General features: G+C 41.5%; 1 protein-coding gene across 2 annotated transcripts in view; it reads right to left on the bottom strand.

Moving 5' to 3' along the window:
- The window catches only part of tmco4 (transmembrane and coiled-coil domains 4), a 57029-nt gene that overhangs the window by 4042 nt on the left and 34201 nt on the right, over positions 1-18786 (bottom strand). For both annotated transcript variants that reach the window (XM_060938348.1, XM_060938347.1), the window contains exons 8-13: positions 18257-18376; positions 17856-18020; positions 13759-13895; positions 13535-13619; positions 13280-13397; positions 13033-13150 (exon numbers count right to left, since the gene is read on the bottom strand). In XM_060938348.1, coding sequence (XP_060794331.1) covers positions 13033-13150; positions 13280-13397; positions 13535-13619; positions 13759-13895; positions 17856-18020; positions 18257-18376 — 743 coding nt within the window. The remainder of the gene's footprint in view (positions 1-13032; positions 13151-13279; positions 13398-13534; positions 13620-13758; positions 13896-17855; positions 18021-18256; positions 18377-18786) is intronic.

The raw sequence follows: 18786 nt of genomic DNA, 5'->3' as shown, positions 1-18786 counted from the left end.
ACTGTGAAGCATGGGGGTGGAAACATCATGCTTTGGGGCTGTTTTTCTGCAAAGGACCAGGACGACTGATCCGTGTAAAGGAAAGAATGAATGGGGCCATGTATCGTGAGATTTTGAGTGAAAACCTCCTTCCATCAGCAAGGGCATTGAAGATGAAACGTGGCTGGGTCTTTCAGCATGACAATGATCCCAAACACACCACCCGGGCAACGAAGGAGTGGCTTCTTAAGAAGCATTTCAAGGTCCTGGAGTGGCCTAGCCAGTCTCCAGATCTCAACCCCATAGAAAATCTTTGGAGGGAGTTGAAAGTCCATGTTGCCCAGCGACAGCCCCCAAACATCACTGCTCTAGAGGAGATCTGCATGGAGGAATGGACCAAAATACCAGCAGTGTGTGAAAACCTTGTGAAGACTTACAGAAAACGTTTGACCTCTGTCATTGCCAACAAAGGGTATATAACAAAGTATTGAGATGAACTTTTGTTATTGACCAAATACTTATTTTCCACCATAATTTGCAAATAAATTCTTTAAAAATCAATGTGATTTTCTGGATTTTTTTTTCCTCATTTTGTCTCTCATAGTTGAAGTGTACCTATGATGAAAATTACAGGCCTCTCTCATCTTTTTAAGTGGGAGAACTTGCACAATTGGTGACTGACTAAATACTTTTTTGCCCCACTGTAGCTGACCCGACCCCGGCCCCCCATCACAGTCAGGAACGACAATGTGGCCCCCAGAGAAAAAAGTTTGGTGACCCCTGGCCTACGTTTTGGATCATGCGCAGATCCTTTCTTTTGTGGTATCAGTTAGTCTTGGTTCCAGAACTTCTGTGGCTCATCTCTGTATTTCTTTGCAAGTTCCAATCTGGTCTTTCGATTCTTCCTGCTGACGAGTGGATTACATCTTGTGGTATGGCCTCTATATGTCTGCTCTCGAAGTCTGCTGTGAATGGTGGATTGTGATACCTTCACAACGGCTTTGGGGAGGTTGTTGGTGATGCCACTGACTGTTGTTTTTAGGGTTTTTTGTTCACAGCTCTGACAATGTTTGTCATCAACTGCTGCTGTTTTCCTTGGCTGATCTATTTCATGTTGACTTCTTAGTACACCAACAGTTTTTCTTTCTTTTTCAGCTCATTCCAGATTTTTGTATCGTCTATGCCCAATGCTTGTATGAAAGCTCTTATTGATTTTCCTTCTTTTCTCAGCTTCAAAATTACATTACATTACAGGCATTTAGCGGACACTCTTATCCAGAGCGATGTACAATATACCCAGAGCAGCCTGGGGAGCAGTTGAGGGTTAAGTGCCTTGCTCAAGGGCACTTCAGTCATTCTTGTTGGTCCAGGGAATCGAACTGGTGACATTTTGGGCCCAAAGCTGCTTCTCTAACTATTAGGCCATGGCAATGAGTAAACATTCAGAGAGTAGATATTCAGAGCTTTTAACTCTTTAATCAATTAATCCACAGGGCTCACCTGGGCAACACCTCTCTGAAGAAACACCTGTCAATCACATTCACAATATTTTGGATCACTTGAAAAAGGGGTTGGTTCAAACAAAAGCTGCCATGTTCTAAGTTGCTTAACATGGCTAGGTGTAAACAAGCTTTTCCCCTAAAGCGTCAATGCGTAGTGGCCCCGCTATGCTTAATTTATTGACTGATATGCTTAGTGACATGCCGCTACCCATTAAACCACTGCCGTGCCGCTTACAATTTAGGCCTACAGTATAAAGCTAGAATGAACATGCATGTGTTTTGTAGCCTTTGAGCAGGTAATCAATACAGTCCATGCAAGCACATGGCCCTGAACTTGAGCTCAGGCCATTATTAAAAAATGTTCTGTTTCCGGTCCACCGGCCGGATGAGTGCTGTTTGTGCGGTTGGAATTTTTTTTTTTAACGCCGGTTTTTCGACATTTTTTTCGGGTTCGTAAATCTAAAATCGAACTTGACATTTACACATTCCCAGGGCTTTCCACTAAGGCTCATACTAGCCAGCCATGACAAATAAGTAGCCAGCCGGGGGGAGTAAACACAAACTCCTGTGCACGCAGTTCCCAGGATTAAATGTATTTTCCACAGACTATTTATTTATTCACTTTACTCAAATACAAAGTAAAATGGCAGTAAATCATCTTTCTTTTCTTGCGTATTGCATCATGAGGCGTTCCTGGCTTGTAAATCTCTTATTTTCGGTGCATGACACATTCACGCAACTGAGCATGCTATGAATTAACAACGACAACGGTCTGCAGTGGTGGCTACACAATTACACACTCAGCGAACATTTCTCCATTTGTGTATGAAAATACACTCCAACCACCCAGTTTGGTTTCATTTACAACCAACGGTGTCTTTTGATGCCAGCACGTAATTGAACGAGAGAAGACTCGTTTACCGGAGACAAAATAAGCGTTCTCTCTGCTCCTGTTCCCTCCGACACACTACTGCCTCCGCCGAGTGCGCACGCACTCTGAACTGAATCAGCTCTGCGCATGCGCCGTGCGGCACAAAAAAATGGCAGCCACCATGAAGGAAGGAGATCCGGAGTTTTCAAACATTTGCTTAAGTGTGAAATCGCAAAATGGTATTCTAGCGAACAACAAAATAGTAAAGATTCAGAAAAACAAATCATTCAGTGATCATTTTAATAGTGTAATTTCATCCGAACTAGGCCTAACGGTCGATTTAGAACTACAAAAAGTCAGTGTGTCGGACATTTTAAGTACCTTTGTAAAAGTTTTGCAAATGTTGCAGTCAGCATTTAAAATGCTAACAAAGTTTTTGTACAAGTTTCAGTTGATTAAACTGTCATTTTATTAAATGTGTCTGCTTTTGTAATAAAAAAAGTACTAAAAGAAAAAGCAAACACAGCATTGCGATTTCTTATCCATCCATATATATATATAAAAAAAAATCCCTCCCTCCCGACTGAATTTTTTTGCTCACCCGGTGGACAGGAAACGGATTTTTTTTAAGGATGGCCTCAGTTCACAACTGATGTCATAGAAGGGTATTCCACGTTGATTGGCTGAGTGTGTGCAGTATCCCACGTTGACTGGATGAGCGATGCGCAATTAATATTAATAGGTAACTTATGCAAAAATGGCAGAACCTTCAAGCTGGGTACAAGTGAACAAAACACAGATGGGTTGCAGCTTAATTAGAGTTTTGCACAAAGGCAACTGCGGAAAACAACTCAGCGACAGTGGCAGACCATAGTTGCGAGACCGCAAAGGCCAGCTCGAGTCTGACAGTGAGAGTATTTAGTCATCCGCACTATTGCCAAAATTTAATGCTCGGTATTTTGAACAACTCGTGCCATATTGCATCACTACTCACTTTGTTTGATGTGAAAGTGGGTATTGTATTGACTTTTTTTTCCCCCGTTTTTAGGGTGGGAATTCAGTAAAATTAGAAGTAAAATATAGCCTTCCCCCCAACATGTTGAACTGGTAAAAATCAGCTCTAGATGATGTCACCAGAAGCCACGAAATAAAGCCTTACATTTCAAAATTTTCCTCCAGGGGAGTATGCCCCAGGACCCCCTTAGCTTATACGGTGCCTATGGCAGCGTACTCTTGGCACCTCGTTGCACTCGGGGGGAGATGGACAACGACTCTTCCGTTTGTTCTAGGGTAAACCCTGGTAAATATCAGGAAATGAAAGCTGAAAAATCTGATCTACCATCTCATTCAGCTTTTTGATCTCTTAAACCCAAATGTCTTCAGTGTATAGCAAAAAAACTAAAGAATTGGCCTTGCTGTTCGAGTACTTTCAGAGGGGACTATATGATTATCATTACCACTGTATTTCATGCACATTAATTGAAAACGTATATAATGTCTCTGGATTCATTTCTGTTTAATGACTGTGAGCTGCACAATACGTCAGTCAGCCTAAGAAAACCCACTGAATGTTACTGCAGCTGAACTCTGGCAAACAACAAAATCTGATTTGGGTTTTCTTTCTAGAACATAATTTGACACCTTAACTTTAAGAAAAGCTTTAAACTTGTCTCAGCTTTCTGCAAAGATGATGTTAATTCGCCTGTGTAACGAACACCGCTGCAAAAGCGGCTATAGTGTACGAATAAAGGCGGGCAAAACAGTTTTCATGGTCACATTTATAATTTTTTTTTATTTATTACATGTCAAAATAAATGCAGAGGAAATAAATAAAACGTTAAATCAGTGTGTCGGTGTCTTTCAGAATGCAGAATCTTTAAATTTAATTTTCCGTTTCACTTTTCGGTAAGCCGACTTTAAGATGCTTTATATCAGAGCACTGCTGATCTGACTGAGGTATTGATTCATTTACTACAACAACAGTTCTGCCGGCTGTAATTCAAATCACAGATTAATATTAATGCACTCATTTTAACAATACACTCATTGTTTCTATAGTAAGCACTCATTAACAGGTGTCTTGGGTGTCAGTGTAACAGTCAGTAAGAGTTTGCACTTTCTAGTTAACATAAGCTGCATTTTCCTTGTCTTAACAACTCATCTCATCTCATTATCTCTAGCCGCTTTATCCTGTTCTACAGGGTCGCAGGCAAGCTGGAGCCTATCCCAGCTGACTACGGGCGAAAGGCGGGGTACACCCTGGACAAGTCGCCAGGTCATCACAGGGCTGACACATAGACACAGACAACCATTCACACTCACATTCACACCTACGGTCAATTTAGAGTCACCAGTTAACCTAACCTGCATGTCTTTGGACTGTGGGGGAAACCGGAGCACCCGGAGGAAACCCACGCGGACATGGGGAGAACATGCAAACTCCACACAGAAAGGCCCTCGCCGGCCACGGGGCTCGAACCCAGGACCTTCTTGCTGTGAGGCGACAGTGCTAACCACTACACCACCGTGCCGCCCTGTCTTATTAACTTCAAGAAAGAAAAAATAAAAAAGATGCTGATGAGGGAATGTATGTTTATAGCTGCTATAACAAACGATAACAGGAACCTGTGTTGTGGACGTGCCACGAAATTAAATATAACTAATGACTTATAATTATAAAGGGTTCAGAGTGTGACGTGTAATTATTTAATCACAAATTACTGTGGGATAAGAGGAATAAAACATTTCCAAATGTGTGGTTACTGGAAAATGATCAATTCTGGGTTATCACGCCACCCCATTGTTAATTATTTACCCAGAACAGCCATGCCCTATTATTTTTCTTCCCTATATAACTGTACTTGTGGTTGAGATATGTACAAAACAGAAACGGAATTCAGTTCAGAAGAAAATATTAAAAGATTTCACCATGTGAAGGGTCTTCTTAGGGCATTACACAGGGACAAAAAAAAAAAAAAAAAAAAATTATATATATATATATACATACACACACTGCAATTTTACTTCTATATATTGTATGTGTGATGCTTTAAGAGAGACCTGCAATATTTTGCCCACCTAGTTTATGGAATCAGATTTGTGCCAAAATTATCAAACTAAAACTTCTTAAATTGCAAACAAAAATATGAATGAGGGAGAATAAAAAACTCACTGAAACAAACAAACAAAAAAAGTAGTCATCTTAAAAGTAAAACTTACAAACAAGTTATTGATGTTTTTTTTTTTTTTTTACAGTTCCCTTTGCTTCTTTCTCACTGATCAGACTGTTGCTCTCACTGCTGACTTTGTGGTTATGCTGCCAGGTCTCTCATTTTTACGGCCATGCCAGAAAAAGAAAAACGGAGCGGGAACACATTTTGTTATGCAGACACCGGTATTTTACTGGGAAATACGCCAGGACATTGAGTAACATTTTCCAATATCCTCACTAGTGAGGAAATCGATGAACTGTTTTGATTAACTTGTGTAGTTTATATTTCTCAATGTGTATAATAAAAAGAAAAAAAAAAATCACACGTTGGCTTGAAGATATGACGTTTATCTTCTCGTGTTGAAAAACTCATTTTTCATGCTAAATACATCCCGGACCTGAGTAACATATTTTCCAATATCTTCACTCGTGAGGATATCGATGATATCACTTCCAATGTTTTCTTGCTGACTTGACGCACGTTGTCAAAACGGCGAATCGGTTCAAAATTAAAATTCCTTTGATTAAAGCTAGAAGGCCTTAGCCTGGCAAGCCAGACTAAATGTGAATATTTAGTCTGGCCTCGCTCGTAGACATTTCCGAAGGGTGTGGGAGGAACAACCCGCTGTCTTTCAAACTGTCTCTGTGCGTATAGGCTAACGCTCTGACCAATCAGCGCAACAGTGACTGTGACGTAGTCAGAGCGACAGAAAGCAGTGGGGGAGGCCTTGAAATAAATAATTTTTCAAAATGCGTATTAATTAATAAACAGGTTCTAGATATTAAGAAGTTTGGAGATAATGACCACAAGTTTGGAGTCTGTACCACATACTTAACATACACTCATTTTTTTTTCCCAAGTGTTTTTCAAGGGTTTGCTTAAACTGGTTTTGAGAGTTTTTATTTAGTGGTGTTTGGTGAAATAATTTCCTTTAAATTTAAAATAACGGGAAAATAAGAAACAATCAAAAAGTAAATGTTTCAAAGCTGTTTATTAATACTTCGTACTGCACAAACTAGCCCCATCCTTTTGGCTATGAGCGGAGCTAGCTGGTAGATCAGACTTTTGCCATAGCCGGTCGGCAAAACAGCGAAAACGTCCTTCTTGAAAAGGAATGAGCGGAGAGCCTCTTCCTGCTCATGTTTCAACGAAAACTCCAAGTCTAATTCTTCTAAAACTGATTCCAAAGCGGAGTCAAACGTGCGCTGTTCACTAGCTGTAGCCATCTTTCCTGTTGTGCTTTCTCCAGCGTCGCGCAGCCTTGTTGTCACTCCTGCAAAAGCCCGCCCAAAGAATCCAAACAAAAACCTTGCGTTGTGATTGGCGGGCATGATTTGATGCCCGGGGTGTTTTGTTTATATGGTGCGAGGCTAGACCCACTCGTAGGCAAAAATATTTTTGGCCGCTAGGCGGGTGGGTCTAGTTTACTAGGCTAAGAAGGCCTTTCAATTTCATAAAATCAGTGAAATTTAGTTCCCTCAGAAATTGTCATTGTGATACACGTTTATTTTTGTAATATCTCAAAAAATAAAATCAGGCCATTCTGTAGCTGGGAAGTTATTTAATTTGAGGGGATTAAAGCAAATAGTGTGCATGAAATCGCTCGCTTCGTGCAGTCAAGCAGACAGAGGAAGTCCGCGTGCGCATGTGCAGGTTTACCTTCTTCTTTTGGGTTTTACAGCAGCTGGCATCCACAGTGTTGCATTACTGCCATCTACAGGTTTACCTTTGACCGTGCACTGACAGTTCCATCATTCTGTCGCTAAACGAACAGCTGATCACACCGAGGTGCTTGCTGACCGCCGATATTTATTAGTTTGGTCCTGCGTTTCCTTTCCTTCGCAATGTAACGTCTTTTCTTATCGCTTTCCGTTACTGTAGTTGGTCTTTCACGTTTCATTTGCACTCATGTCCTCTCTCTCCTGTTTCAGATTTGTATCCCACAATGCCTTGCGCAAACGGGGAAAGCCCACCACGTGATGCAAGACATAGTATCTTGTATTGGATCATGGTGAAGCAGGAAAAAAATAGCAGAGAATTTAGGGCCACGTGGCTCTAAATTCATTAATTGTTCTATTTAAGTCTGTGATTCGAATTCGGTAGCTTTCGGTCCACTAAACAAAAATAATTAGGTGTCAGGGAGAATTCTTTGTATGACCTACACTTAAAATATGAAAGGCAGTCTAGCTTTAACTTGCTTTTTTTGTGGATTTGTCTTTTTAATAAAAAGAATATTACACTGTAGTGCGAAGATATGAAGTTTATCTTCTCATGTTGAAAAACATTTAATTCGTTCGCTTCGTTCACTCGTGAAGAAAAAATGTGAGAGGACAGCACTTATCCCTCCCTCCCTCTGTATCATGGCTGAAGTGCCCTTGAGCAAGGCACCTAACCCCCAACTGCTCCCTGGGCACTGTAGCATAGCTGCCCACTGCTCTGGATGTGCGTGTGTTCACTGCTTCAGATGGGTGAAATGCAGAGGAGAAATTTTGCTGTGCTCGAGTGTTCGTGTGGCCAAATAGAGGCTTCTTCTAAATATACATTCACCACTCGAAGATAAACTCCATGTCTTCGTGCCATAGTGTGATGTCCTCTATGTAATTTGAAAAGCAATATATTTTCATGTTATTACGACATACAAACTTATCACGTTATAACCAGAAACTTTATGACAGCGCTGGCAGTACAACCACAAGGTCAGACGGTAAGAACAAAAGGTCTGATCTGGCTTTGAGACTGTGAAAAAGAAGCAAAGAGAACTGCAAATAAAAGGATATAAATAATTTATTTGCAAGTTGTACATTTGACATTGAAGATGACTCTTTTTTTTTTTTTTTTAAATGCCGTGATTTATCAGAGGGCTCGTTTGCAATATGCAGCCTTTTGCAATAGCACAACTGTAATAATCTCATCCAATATTACAATAACAAGAAATGACACACCAGGCAGGTGTGCAACTCCTCCACACAAAAAACATCACCAATAATATTGATACCTGTGGGTTTCAGACTTCTACATAAAGCTCTTTGCTGTGTTCCTGATACTGTGTGCCCTTTATCCTGCAGTGACTGGCATCTTGCTGCTGATTACTACTCTGCTGCTGATTGATTAAGGATCCGCTGCATCTTTTAATCAAAGTCCAAAGAATGGGATTTATCATCACATAATCCTTTATTTACTTGCAGTCACATGGGTCTTTGTTTAACGTTCTAGTCGATAAGGTAGGCAGGGTGACCTCTCACTACACCGCAGCAGAAAAAGGGCGAAACTGTGTAAAACAAGTACGCCATGTTGTTTTATGTAATGTAAAATAAACTATATTTGAATAGTCCATGTTTATTTAAATGCATTTTCCTGTAAATGTATTCACTGCCTCATTAACCATCATTCTCAACATATGAGCGCATGACTGCTCTGTAACATGAATGTAATTATTTGTGCTTGGCTATACTTTGTGCCTGGATTTTCAAAGTTTTACGTCGTGTCCTTATACATGGATTAAAGCAAAAATATATATATATTTGACTGAAAATTTACGGGGGTGGGGGGGGGGTGTGTGTGTGTGTGTGTTATGGGTGTATATGGGTGGATTTTGATGAAATTCTGAGAATGGTTAACTTAGGCTACGTTCACACTGCAGGCTGAAGTGACTCAAATCCGATCTTTTCGCCCATATGTGACCTGTATCCGATCTTTTATTGACAATATGAACGACACAGATCCGATTTTTTCAAATCCGACCCAGGCCGTTTGGATATGTGGTCCTAATTCCGATTCCTATCCGCTCTTTTCATATGCGACTTCAGTCTGAACCGCCAGGTCGCATTCATCCGACTTACACGTCATCAACAAGCCACAAACGTCACTATTCTGCGCTGAAGTAGGCGGCGGGTCTCTCAAAAAAAGTTACAACAACATGGCGCATGACATCAATGCGAGGGACGCTTCGGGCTGTGAAGGTTCTGAATCTTCTCAATGGAAGGACGCAGAGGTTAGGGAGCTGATTTCCATTTGGGGGGATACAGCTATTCAAGCTAGATTGGATGGGTCATACCGCAACCGGACGGTTTTACTTCCGTAAACACCGGCCATGCTCACTGCGTGTGACGTCGTCGTATCCTGCAATGCGCATGCGGAACACTTTTAGGTCGCTTTTCGTTCATACTGAGGATCACATACAAGTCGCATATATTTGTTAATGTGAACGACCTCACAAAAAAATCGGATTTCACAAAAAAATCGGAATTGAGCATTAAGCCTTGCAGTGTGAACGTAGCGTTAGAACTGATAACTTTATTATCAATTAATTAATGGATTAATATATTCAATTTATTGCACTTTCTTTCCATTGCTTCCGTATATTATTTTTTTGTGGCAAACCACACAAATGCAAGCGCCTGGAATGTTTCGTTTTTTGCACCATAAACTAAATGGCTTTCCGTTTTCACCTATTTCGTACAGCCAAGCCCACCTCCACTTGTTTTTTACACCTTTATCGATGGCAGACACATCAGTGCCTTCTTTCATGCAAAGCGCATCCATGCTGCCGAAACCGAAAGCAGAATGACATGCTCCTCTGTGCTCGACGTCAATATAGAAAAAAGTTTGGATCTTCGCTTAAATTAAAATTATAATTTGACCTTACTTTGTGTTGAATACGACTTCAAAAACAATTCAAGATTTTATTAAGAGAAATATTGTGGCCAACACGAGTGTCAAGTTACCTAAAAGATCGCGTGAAGTTGGCTGCTATCTACTTTGCGTTCGTTCTCATTTTCCTCCATCATTTCATAGGCCAGAAACAGATGTTTTTACGTAATTTAACTTAGTAGGCTATGATTATTATTTAACCGTAGTCTTCTAGACATTTTGACTGTTTGGGGCACTGAACGCTGGTGTAGGATTTTCAGGGAATAAAGTTTAGCGCATGTCGGAACATCATTGCGCTCGCAGCCTCCAACTCCTCAAACGTCCTTTAAATTGTGATATAACGTAGGCTATAAGGCACGGTTCTAACATACCTTACGCATTGGCCTAACGAAAATAATAATTGTTGGGGCGTCTGCTGATTTGTTAGCTATAAATTTAGGTCTAATTACTTCTGACAGTCTGCAAGCATTGCACCGTCGGGTCTTCAAGTCTGGCTGAAGCAGAGGAGCGGGCTTTCCGGGGTTTATTTTTTCGTTTTTTTTTTTAACATGCTCTATTTCTATATGCCCAAGTTTGAACTAAGTCATTTTGGCAAGATTTAATTTAATACAAAACAGAAATGGTCAGACACAAGCACATCAAGCACATGGGAATGTACAGTATTTTGCCAATTTTGACAGCGCATGTTTTTTTAATGCCGCACCGTAGACAGCGAACGTTTAAACATGATCAAACATAGGAAATGAACGACACAAAGCATGGCTCAAAAACAAAAAAAAGTTAAATAAACCCTGCTGATAGTTGATGGTGTTGCAACACATCAGTGTTATAACCCAATCTCTACCCAACCACCCGTCATTTTAATTCTCCTCGGATCAGCACCGACCTCACATTTGGCCTTGGGAGAGTTCAGTTGACGGAAATCCGTCACACGACGGAAAACTTTAATCCGTGCCTTATGTCAATTTACTACAGATCCCAAAACACGTTTAAAAGATTTAATACAGCTGTGATTCAACTAGAGATACAATAATCCCATAATCTAAGGACAGTAAGGTATTAGGCAGAGACCCGTCCACCCGTAAATTTGACGGGCGATTGCCAATTTCAACGGGCAAGTATACACACAGACGGATACTGAAACGGACGATAATGCCGAAAATTTTCGCACATGAATACTCCCACATGTCATCCGATAAATCCAGTTATGTTCCGCTATCATTTACAAATCGTAAGAAAAACAGTTTAATACGAAAAATACTGAAAACTTGAAATGAAAAATCAGAATATTTCATCGCTTCCCTCTTCGCTCGCCGCTAGTGAGGGAATCCTGGTTAGTTTCTTTTCCTCCGCTTAGTAATATGCTTAAATTCAGCGGGTCGTCTCGTCTGATCTGAGGTCGCGTTCGGATGGGGCTTTCGAAAAAGGGAGAGGGGGTCCTCCCCTTCAGGCGGCCCTTCGCCTCTCGTCGTTCCGACCCCCGGCCTCAGCCTGAGCCTCTCGCGCCCGTGGCCGCGACCCCGTCTCGTCCCGGGGCGCGCGCGGGCAGCCAGAGTGGAAGGATCCACCGGCAGCCGCGCGCGTCCGCGGGGGGTGGGCCGAGGCGTTCGCACGGCGTGACGCGGGAGGCGCGTGTCAGGAGGTCGGGGGAGAGAGCCTTGAGAGGCGCGAGGCGCATCTGGGTTTAGGAGGACGGAGGCGCCTAGCAGGCGCCTGTGTGCCTCCAGCCGCGGAGGCGCCCCCCCCCCACACGTGGGGGGGGTCGCCGTCCGATCAATTGGGATAGCGACCCTCAGACAGGCAAGAGGAGAATTTCTTGTCTTCAAGCGACTAGTATACCAGAACAGGTTCTCAACAGATGGTGATGATGAATGGCAGGAAGAGGGTCATTTTGCAAGACCAACTCAGCTCATGATGAAGATATTTGGAGGTCCAAACATGCCAAATCAGCGGCTCTATCCAAGCATGTTTCACCTCATGTCAATGGCAATATGTGTGCTTGCTGGCAATGCAGAGGCTGAGCGAGTCTTTTCTGTTCAGAACAGGATCAAAACCAAGTTGAGAACAAAATTAAGTATAGTTAGGCTGGAGCAGCTTATCAGACAAAGCTACGAAAAGTTAGATCGTCAGGAATTTGACTTTGATGCAGCAGCAGACCGATTCTTGCAGGCCCCTAGACGTCTGTAATCTTTGTGCAAACCAAACTCAGTTCCCGTTCTTTCAAAGTTAATTTTAATTTTTGAGTAGTTTGGTCAAAATATTATGGATGACAGTCAGTGACAGACATTCTGCGATTTAATTTGTGCCACGTAAAATAGAATACTGTTGGGGTTTTTTTTATTCAATACTGTAACTAGATCAAAAGATTATATACAATTCATTGTTGTTTATTTTCTTTTCACTTATGTTACCAAATCAAACACCATACATACATCTGATACATTCAGGAGTGAAACTGAAAAAAATACAAAAGTAAAAATATGCAATATTTCTGATCAAAAATTACACGCCATTTCACCCTGAAAATGTCCTAGAATGCAGGAAATGAAGTCTAAATTTCAAAAATTTTCTGGGGGGGCATGCCCCCAGACCCCCCTAGAGGGACTTCGCGCCTGCGGTGCTCGTCTTCGCGCCTGCAGCGCTCATCAGGATTATATAAAATATTATTTTTGACTGGTAATTTTCCTTTTCTGCCTAATACCCTAAAGGACAGATGCTGAAAGTGTTTATATAGCGCCAACCCATGTTTATTAGAATATTCATGAGAACGAAATGTCCTTCTATGAACCTGGTGATTGTATGTAGGCCATTTACTCACCACAGAAGACAGATCCACATTAATTATGTGGCGATTATTTGAGTTGATTGGTTGTAGCCCTGCCACAGACAGCTGAACAGATGAACTTCGATACACAAATCCAAGAAGCCAATCTCCCCTAAAAGAAAAAACAAAACATCAATTCCAATGTATTCTTGAAATATTATAATACTATTTATAATAATATGAACTAATACTATAAATAAATACTCAATGCATTTATAAACGCAACACGTTTTCTCCTAACCTGCAATAACCATTAACAATCTTCCCAGCAACGACCTTCGACAGACGTGCCCATGTTTTTTCTGATCCGTCCACAGGAGCTCCGAGCAGAACAACATCCTCTATGACACCTTCACTACCTGGCCAGCAATGAGACATGACACGTCTTTCAATGTGCACGAGGAGATAAGGCTTACAACTGCAACAGCCACACACTGCAAATTAATATTTTCAACTTTCCATCATATATGCAAGACCAAAAAAAAAAAAAAAGTACCTTTATCGTTGGCAAGTTCTTCCAAACAGAAATAGATCACTCTAGCTCCAAGGCTAAAACCAATTAGACTGACAGGTCGCTTTCCCTTTGTTCAGACAGAAGAAAAGAGGACACCAAGGATACATCCTAATTAGACCTTCTGTACAACCTGTACAAATCTGAAGAGCTGCACAGGGTCAATTAAAGTAAAGTGAAAAAAAATTTCTATCTAACACCTCACGAACCTGTTGCCTGCTCCGAAGTACTTGGGCTAGGTGCTTTCCCACCTCTGCTGAGCGACTCAGACATACTCCCCATGGGTTATCAATCACGCTCGCCACCGCCAGCAGAGACGCGGGCCAGGTGAGAGCAGTAACGATGCCTGCGTAGGAGGAAGACCAGAAATGCTCAGGCAGGATAGCATGAACTACACTACCGTTCAAAAGTTTGGGGTCACTTTGAAATGTCCTTATTTTTGAAAGAAAAGCACTGTTCTTTTCAATGAAGATCACTTTAAACTAATCAGAAATACACTCTATACATTGCTAATGTGGTAAATGACTATTCTAGCTGCAAATGTCTGGTTTTTGGTGCAATATCTCCATAGGTGTATAGAGGCCCATTTCCAGCAACTCTCACTCCAGTGTTCTAATGGTACAATGTGTTTGCTCATTGCCTCAGAAGGCTAATGGATGATTAGAAAACCCTTGTACAATCATGTTAGCACAGCTGAAAACAGTTGAGCTCTTTAGAGAAGCTATAAAACTGACCTTCCTTTGAGCAGATTGAGTTTCTGGAGCATCACGTTTGTGGGGTCGATTAAATGCTCAAAATGGCCAGAAAAATGTCTTGACTATATTTTCTATTCATTTTACAACTTATGGTGGTAAATAAAAAAGTGTGACTTTTCATGGAAAACACAAAATTGTCTGGGTGACCCCAAACTTTTGAACGGTAGTGTATGTACTTCTAACTCAAATTGAAGGTGACTCTTTACATATAGAACTGTACGAGATCGGACATTTTCTACTCTAAATAATTCTGAAAACGACTCGCTTGTTTATTCCCAAAAGTGAAAAGAGAGAAAATTTCATTCAAAGATTCCATTGCGACAGCAGCACAGGAGCATCGTGGACATGTTGACAGCCGATATCAAATTATAAACTGAACTGACTTACAGTACCAGTCAAAACTTTGGACACACCTAGTAATTGGTTTTTCCGTATTTTGACTCTTTTCTACATTGTACCTACCTGTACCTGTCAAATCCTCCTTCAGCAATCTTGTTGCCACGGAGTCGCGTTGCCAAATTGCTTCTGAATCAATGGGGCGAAACCAGATTTCACTTGCGTCTCTGTCTTTGCTTGTTCAGTCGACACTTTCAGCATCTTAGAAATATGGGTCATGATGGTATGGTTTCTTGGATTTGGCAAACAACATTTTCTTTGTCATCGTGGTATTGGAGCCGCGACGTACATGTCCGATATATTCCAGGTATTGTCCTCTCGCAGCATTTTCAAGTTGTTTTGATTTGGTGATGGCAAGGATGTCTTCATTTCTGTATTTTAGACTGAAGTCCTCTTTTTCCACTCCTTCTGATGTTGGATGTCTAGCCCAACCTCCTTTAACAAGGTTTCTCGGCATCTCCATCCGACAACCGTTTAGTTTTTTCATGTGAGCTTCACCGACGTATAGTGTTCGTATACCATGTATGAGGCGAGATCGTACACATGCCTCAAACGTTTTCATTCTTGTTCCCATATTTATCTTGTGATCTTTAAAGACATTTCTCATTTCATTAAATTTACCTAATGCTTTCGATATACACATTAACAATACTGAAGACATCAAAACTATGAATTAAGATATGGAACATGTATGGTAAACAAAAAACAAAACAAAAGAGTGTTAAAAAGCAAAATATATGTTTCATAGTTTAGATTTTTCAAAGTAGCCGCTGTTTCCCTTGATGCCGCTTTGCACACTATTAGCATTATCTTAACCAGCTTCATGAGGTAGTCACCTGGAATGCTTTTCAATTAACAGGTGCCTCGTCAAAAGTTAATTCGTGTAATTTATTTTTTTCACGGTCCGGTTTCCATCAAATCGTACGCTCTGATTGGCTTGCGAGCAGTCTAGGATCCAACGATCCAGACCCCGGTTACGGACCTTTGGCGACTCGCTCGTTCACAACAACAAACAACATGGTAGCAATTTTTTGTCAACATTTTTGTCGCCTAGATCAGGGAAGTGATCTAGATCAAGTTTTCTTTTCAGAAAATTCCGAGCTGACGTAACTTGTCAAACAGGTATTCGACGAGGTCAGTATTTTCAAGGCCGAGGTCACGATACGGACAGACCTTAAGCTGGTAAATAATATATTTATTTTTTTCTTTACCAAATTCTAACAGAAAATGATTCAGACAGTGCTGGATATTTCTCTGGAAAGACGTGAGCGAGGACGGCTAGTACACATCGCCATTTTTCTTTGTTGCGGGCATGAAAAAGTTGCACAGCAACATGTTTAGTTCTTCGCCAGGTACGTCTTCCACCTTTCGACCTTCATTTAGGTTTCGACAGAACTTCCCAAAGACATTGAGGTCGTAGGTCGTCTTTTTTGTTGTATTTTCTGCCCTTTGCTCCTCAATAAACGTCTGGTTTTGCTCGGCGTTAGCAACACTTACAGGTTTTCGGCTTTCTCCTGAAATGTTTTCTTTTATTTCGTCTTCGTCAGGGTAGAAAAACTCGCTTTTGCTGTGAACACTGTCATTATCGCTATCCATGCTGTAAAATTAATGCTATTATACTGAGAAATGCGAAAATAAAATGTTGTTGTGAACAAGCGAGTCGCCAAAGGTCCGTAACCGGGGTCCGGATCGTAGGATTCCGGACCGCTCGCGAGCCAATCAGAGTGCACGATTTGATGGAAACCGGACTGCGAAAAAAAAAATATTTTTTGCCTTCTTAATGTGTTTGAGATCAAACAAACAGAAAATAATACAAATACAGTAAATAGTCCTATTCCACAACCGTAGTAATCCATATTATATGAAAATCGGCTCAACTAAGTAAAGAGAAATGACATCCATCATTACTTTAAGAAATTAAGTGTCTTTTAATTAATAAAAATAACAAAAAACGATTGAATTTGAAGGTGTCCAAACTTTTGACTGGTACTGTAAGCGTATAACAATCCAACAACGTGATTAAAGCACAGCATTCACTGTGCCAGTGTTGATTGAATTCAGGTAGAATGGAGGCACATTAGGAAAGTTAGATTTACTTTGAAAAATGTTAATTTCTGTAAAAGATAATAAAAATCAGGAGATCTTTAACTGCCAAAAAAGGTAATGATCTGAGGGCATGTAAACACACTATGTTTGTCAAACATAAATAAAGTCTATTTGAATTACCCATAGTCAGTATATAATGCAGTTACAGATTTCAATGCGGCGGCACGATGGTGTAGTGGTTAGCACTGTCGCCTCACAGTAAGAAGGTCCGGGTTCGAGCCCCGGGGCCGGCGAGGGCCTTTCTGTGCGGAGTTTGCATGTTCTCCCCGTGTCCGTGTGGGTTTCCTCCGGGTGCTCCGGTTTCCCCCACAGTCCAAAGACATGCAGGTTAGGTTAACTGGTGACTCTAAATTGACCGTAGGTGTGAATGTGAGTGTGAATGGTTGTCTGTGTCTATGTGTCAGCCCTGTGATGACCTGGCGACTTGTCCAGGGTGTACCCCGCCTTTCGCCCGTAGTCAGCTGGGATAGGCTCCAGCTTGCCTGCGACCCTGTAGAACAGGATAAAGCGGCTACAGATAATGAGATGAGATTTCAATGCATTCATATAATGTTAAAACAGCACCATGCTCAATGGCATAAACAAGTGTTGCCAGGCAAAACAAACCTTGCCCGGTAGCACTTATGATGAATATGAAGGAAGATATCGTGAAAAAACGATTTTGACCGTTTTGGTGACCTTGATTTTGACCTTGTGTGTGAACATACTTGGCCAATAAACATGGTTCTGATTCTCATTCGCACACCATACTGCTCTCAGCCAGTCAGAACACACCGTACTGCTCTCAACCAATCAGAACACATCTGAATGAATATGAAGGAAGATATCGCGAAAGGTCAAAACGATTTTGACCTTTTTGGTGACCTTGACTGGATGACCCTCAAAATGTTGGAGGTTCTAGTATTTGAGACCAATGCCCATCTATCCTGAAAGTTTCATGAAGACTGGTCCAGCCGTTTTCCCGTAATATCATTAACAAACAAACAAACCCCACTGAAAACAATACCTCGCCCCCGGTGGACTCTGTCCCAGGCAAGGTAACAACTCACCTGAGAGCACGGTGTATTTGAGAGCCTCCTGTGCCACAATGCTGACCAGCCCATCCCACAGCGTGTCCAGGACAGAGCCCAGATCCATCAGGTAGCGGGACTCCCACTTCAGACAGTACTGCTCTCCACAGGCATCCAGACTGCGCCATGGAGCCTGAAAAGAACCTACAATAACCAAAAATATGGGTCAGTCCATGACGAAATGTCTTTCCAAATCATTTCTGCACATTTCCAAATGTGTACTGAACAGTACTCAGAAGTGGACAGTTAAAAAACAAAAAACTCAAAGGCTGGCCTACAAATTTCTTATGGAAATATGTTCCAAAGTAATGTCTCTCGGTAACTCATAGGAAGTTTGGTACAGTGGTGTAAATGGTTAATAAGTTGGAATGAGTACTGACTGTATTTGCCACTGCACAGCCATCCTGTTACAGCCACAGTCACGTGAAGGTGTTTCCCGGAGTTCAAAGGAAGGAACTCAAATTCCTCAATTGCACCCACTCGTTTGTTCATCTTATAGCCTAGCAATGAAAATTAAACAAACATCAATGGTGACAAAGTCAAACTCACAAAAGTGCAAAATTAAAGAAAAACACAAGGAGAGCAAGAACCATCCATCCATTATCTGTAGCCGCTTATCCTGTCCTACAGGGTCGCAAGCAAGCTGGAGCCTATCCCAGATGACTATGGGCGAGAGGCGGGGTACACCCTGGACAAGTCTGACACATAGACACAACCAACCATTCACACTCACATTCACACCTACGGTCAATTTAGAGCCGCCAATTATGTCTTTGGACTGTGGGGGAAACCGGAGGAAACCCACACAGACACGGGGAGAACATGCAAACTCCACACAGAAAGGTCCCTGTCGGCTGCGAGGTTCAAACCCGGAACCTTCTTGCTGTGAGGCGACAGCGCTAACCACTAC

The sequence above is a fragment of the Neoarius graeffei genome, chromosome 13, assembly GCF_027579695.1.
Source record: "Neoarius graeffei isolate fNeoGra1 chromosome 13, fNeoGra1.pri, whole genome shotgun sequence".
In the NCBI taxonomy this organism is placed as follows: domain Eukaryota; kingdom Metazoa; phylum Chordata; class Actinopteri; order Siluriformes; family Ariidae; genus Neoarius; species Neoarius graeffei.
This window is presented reverse-complemented; position numbering and strand designations above follow the sequence as displayed.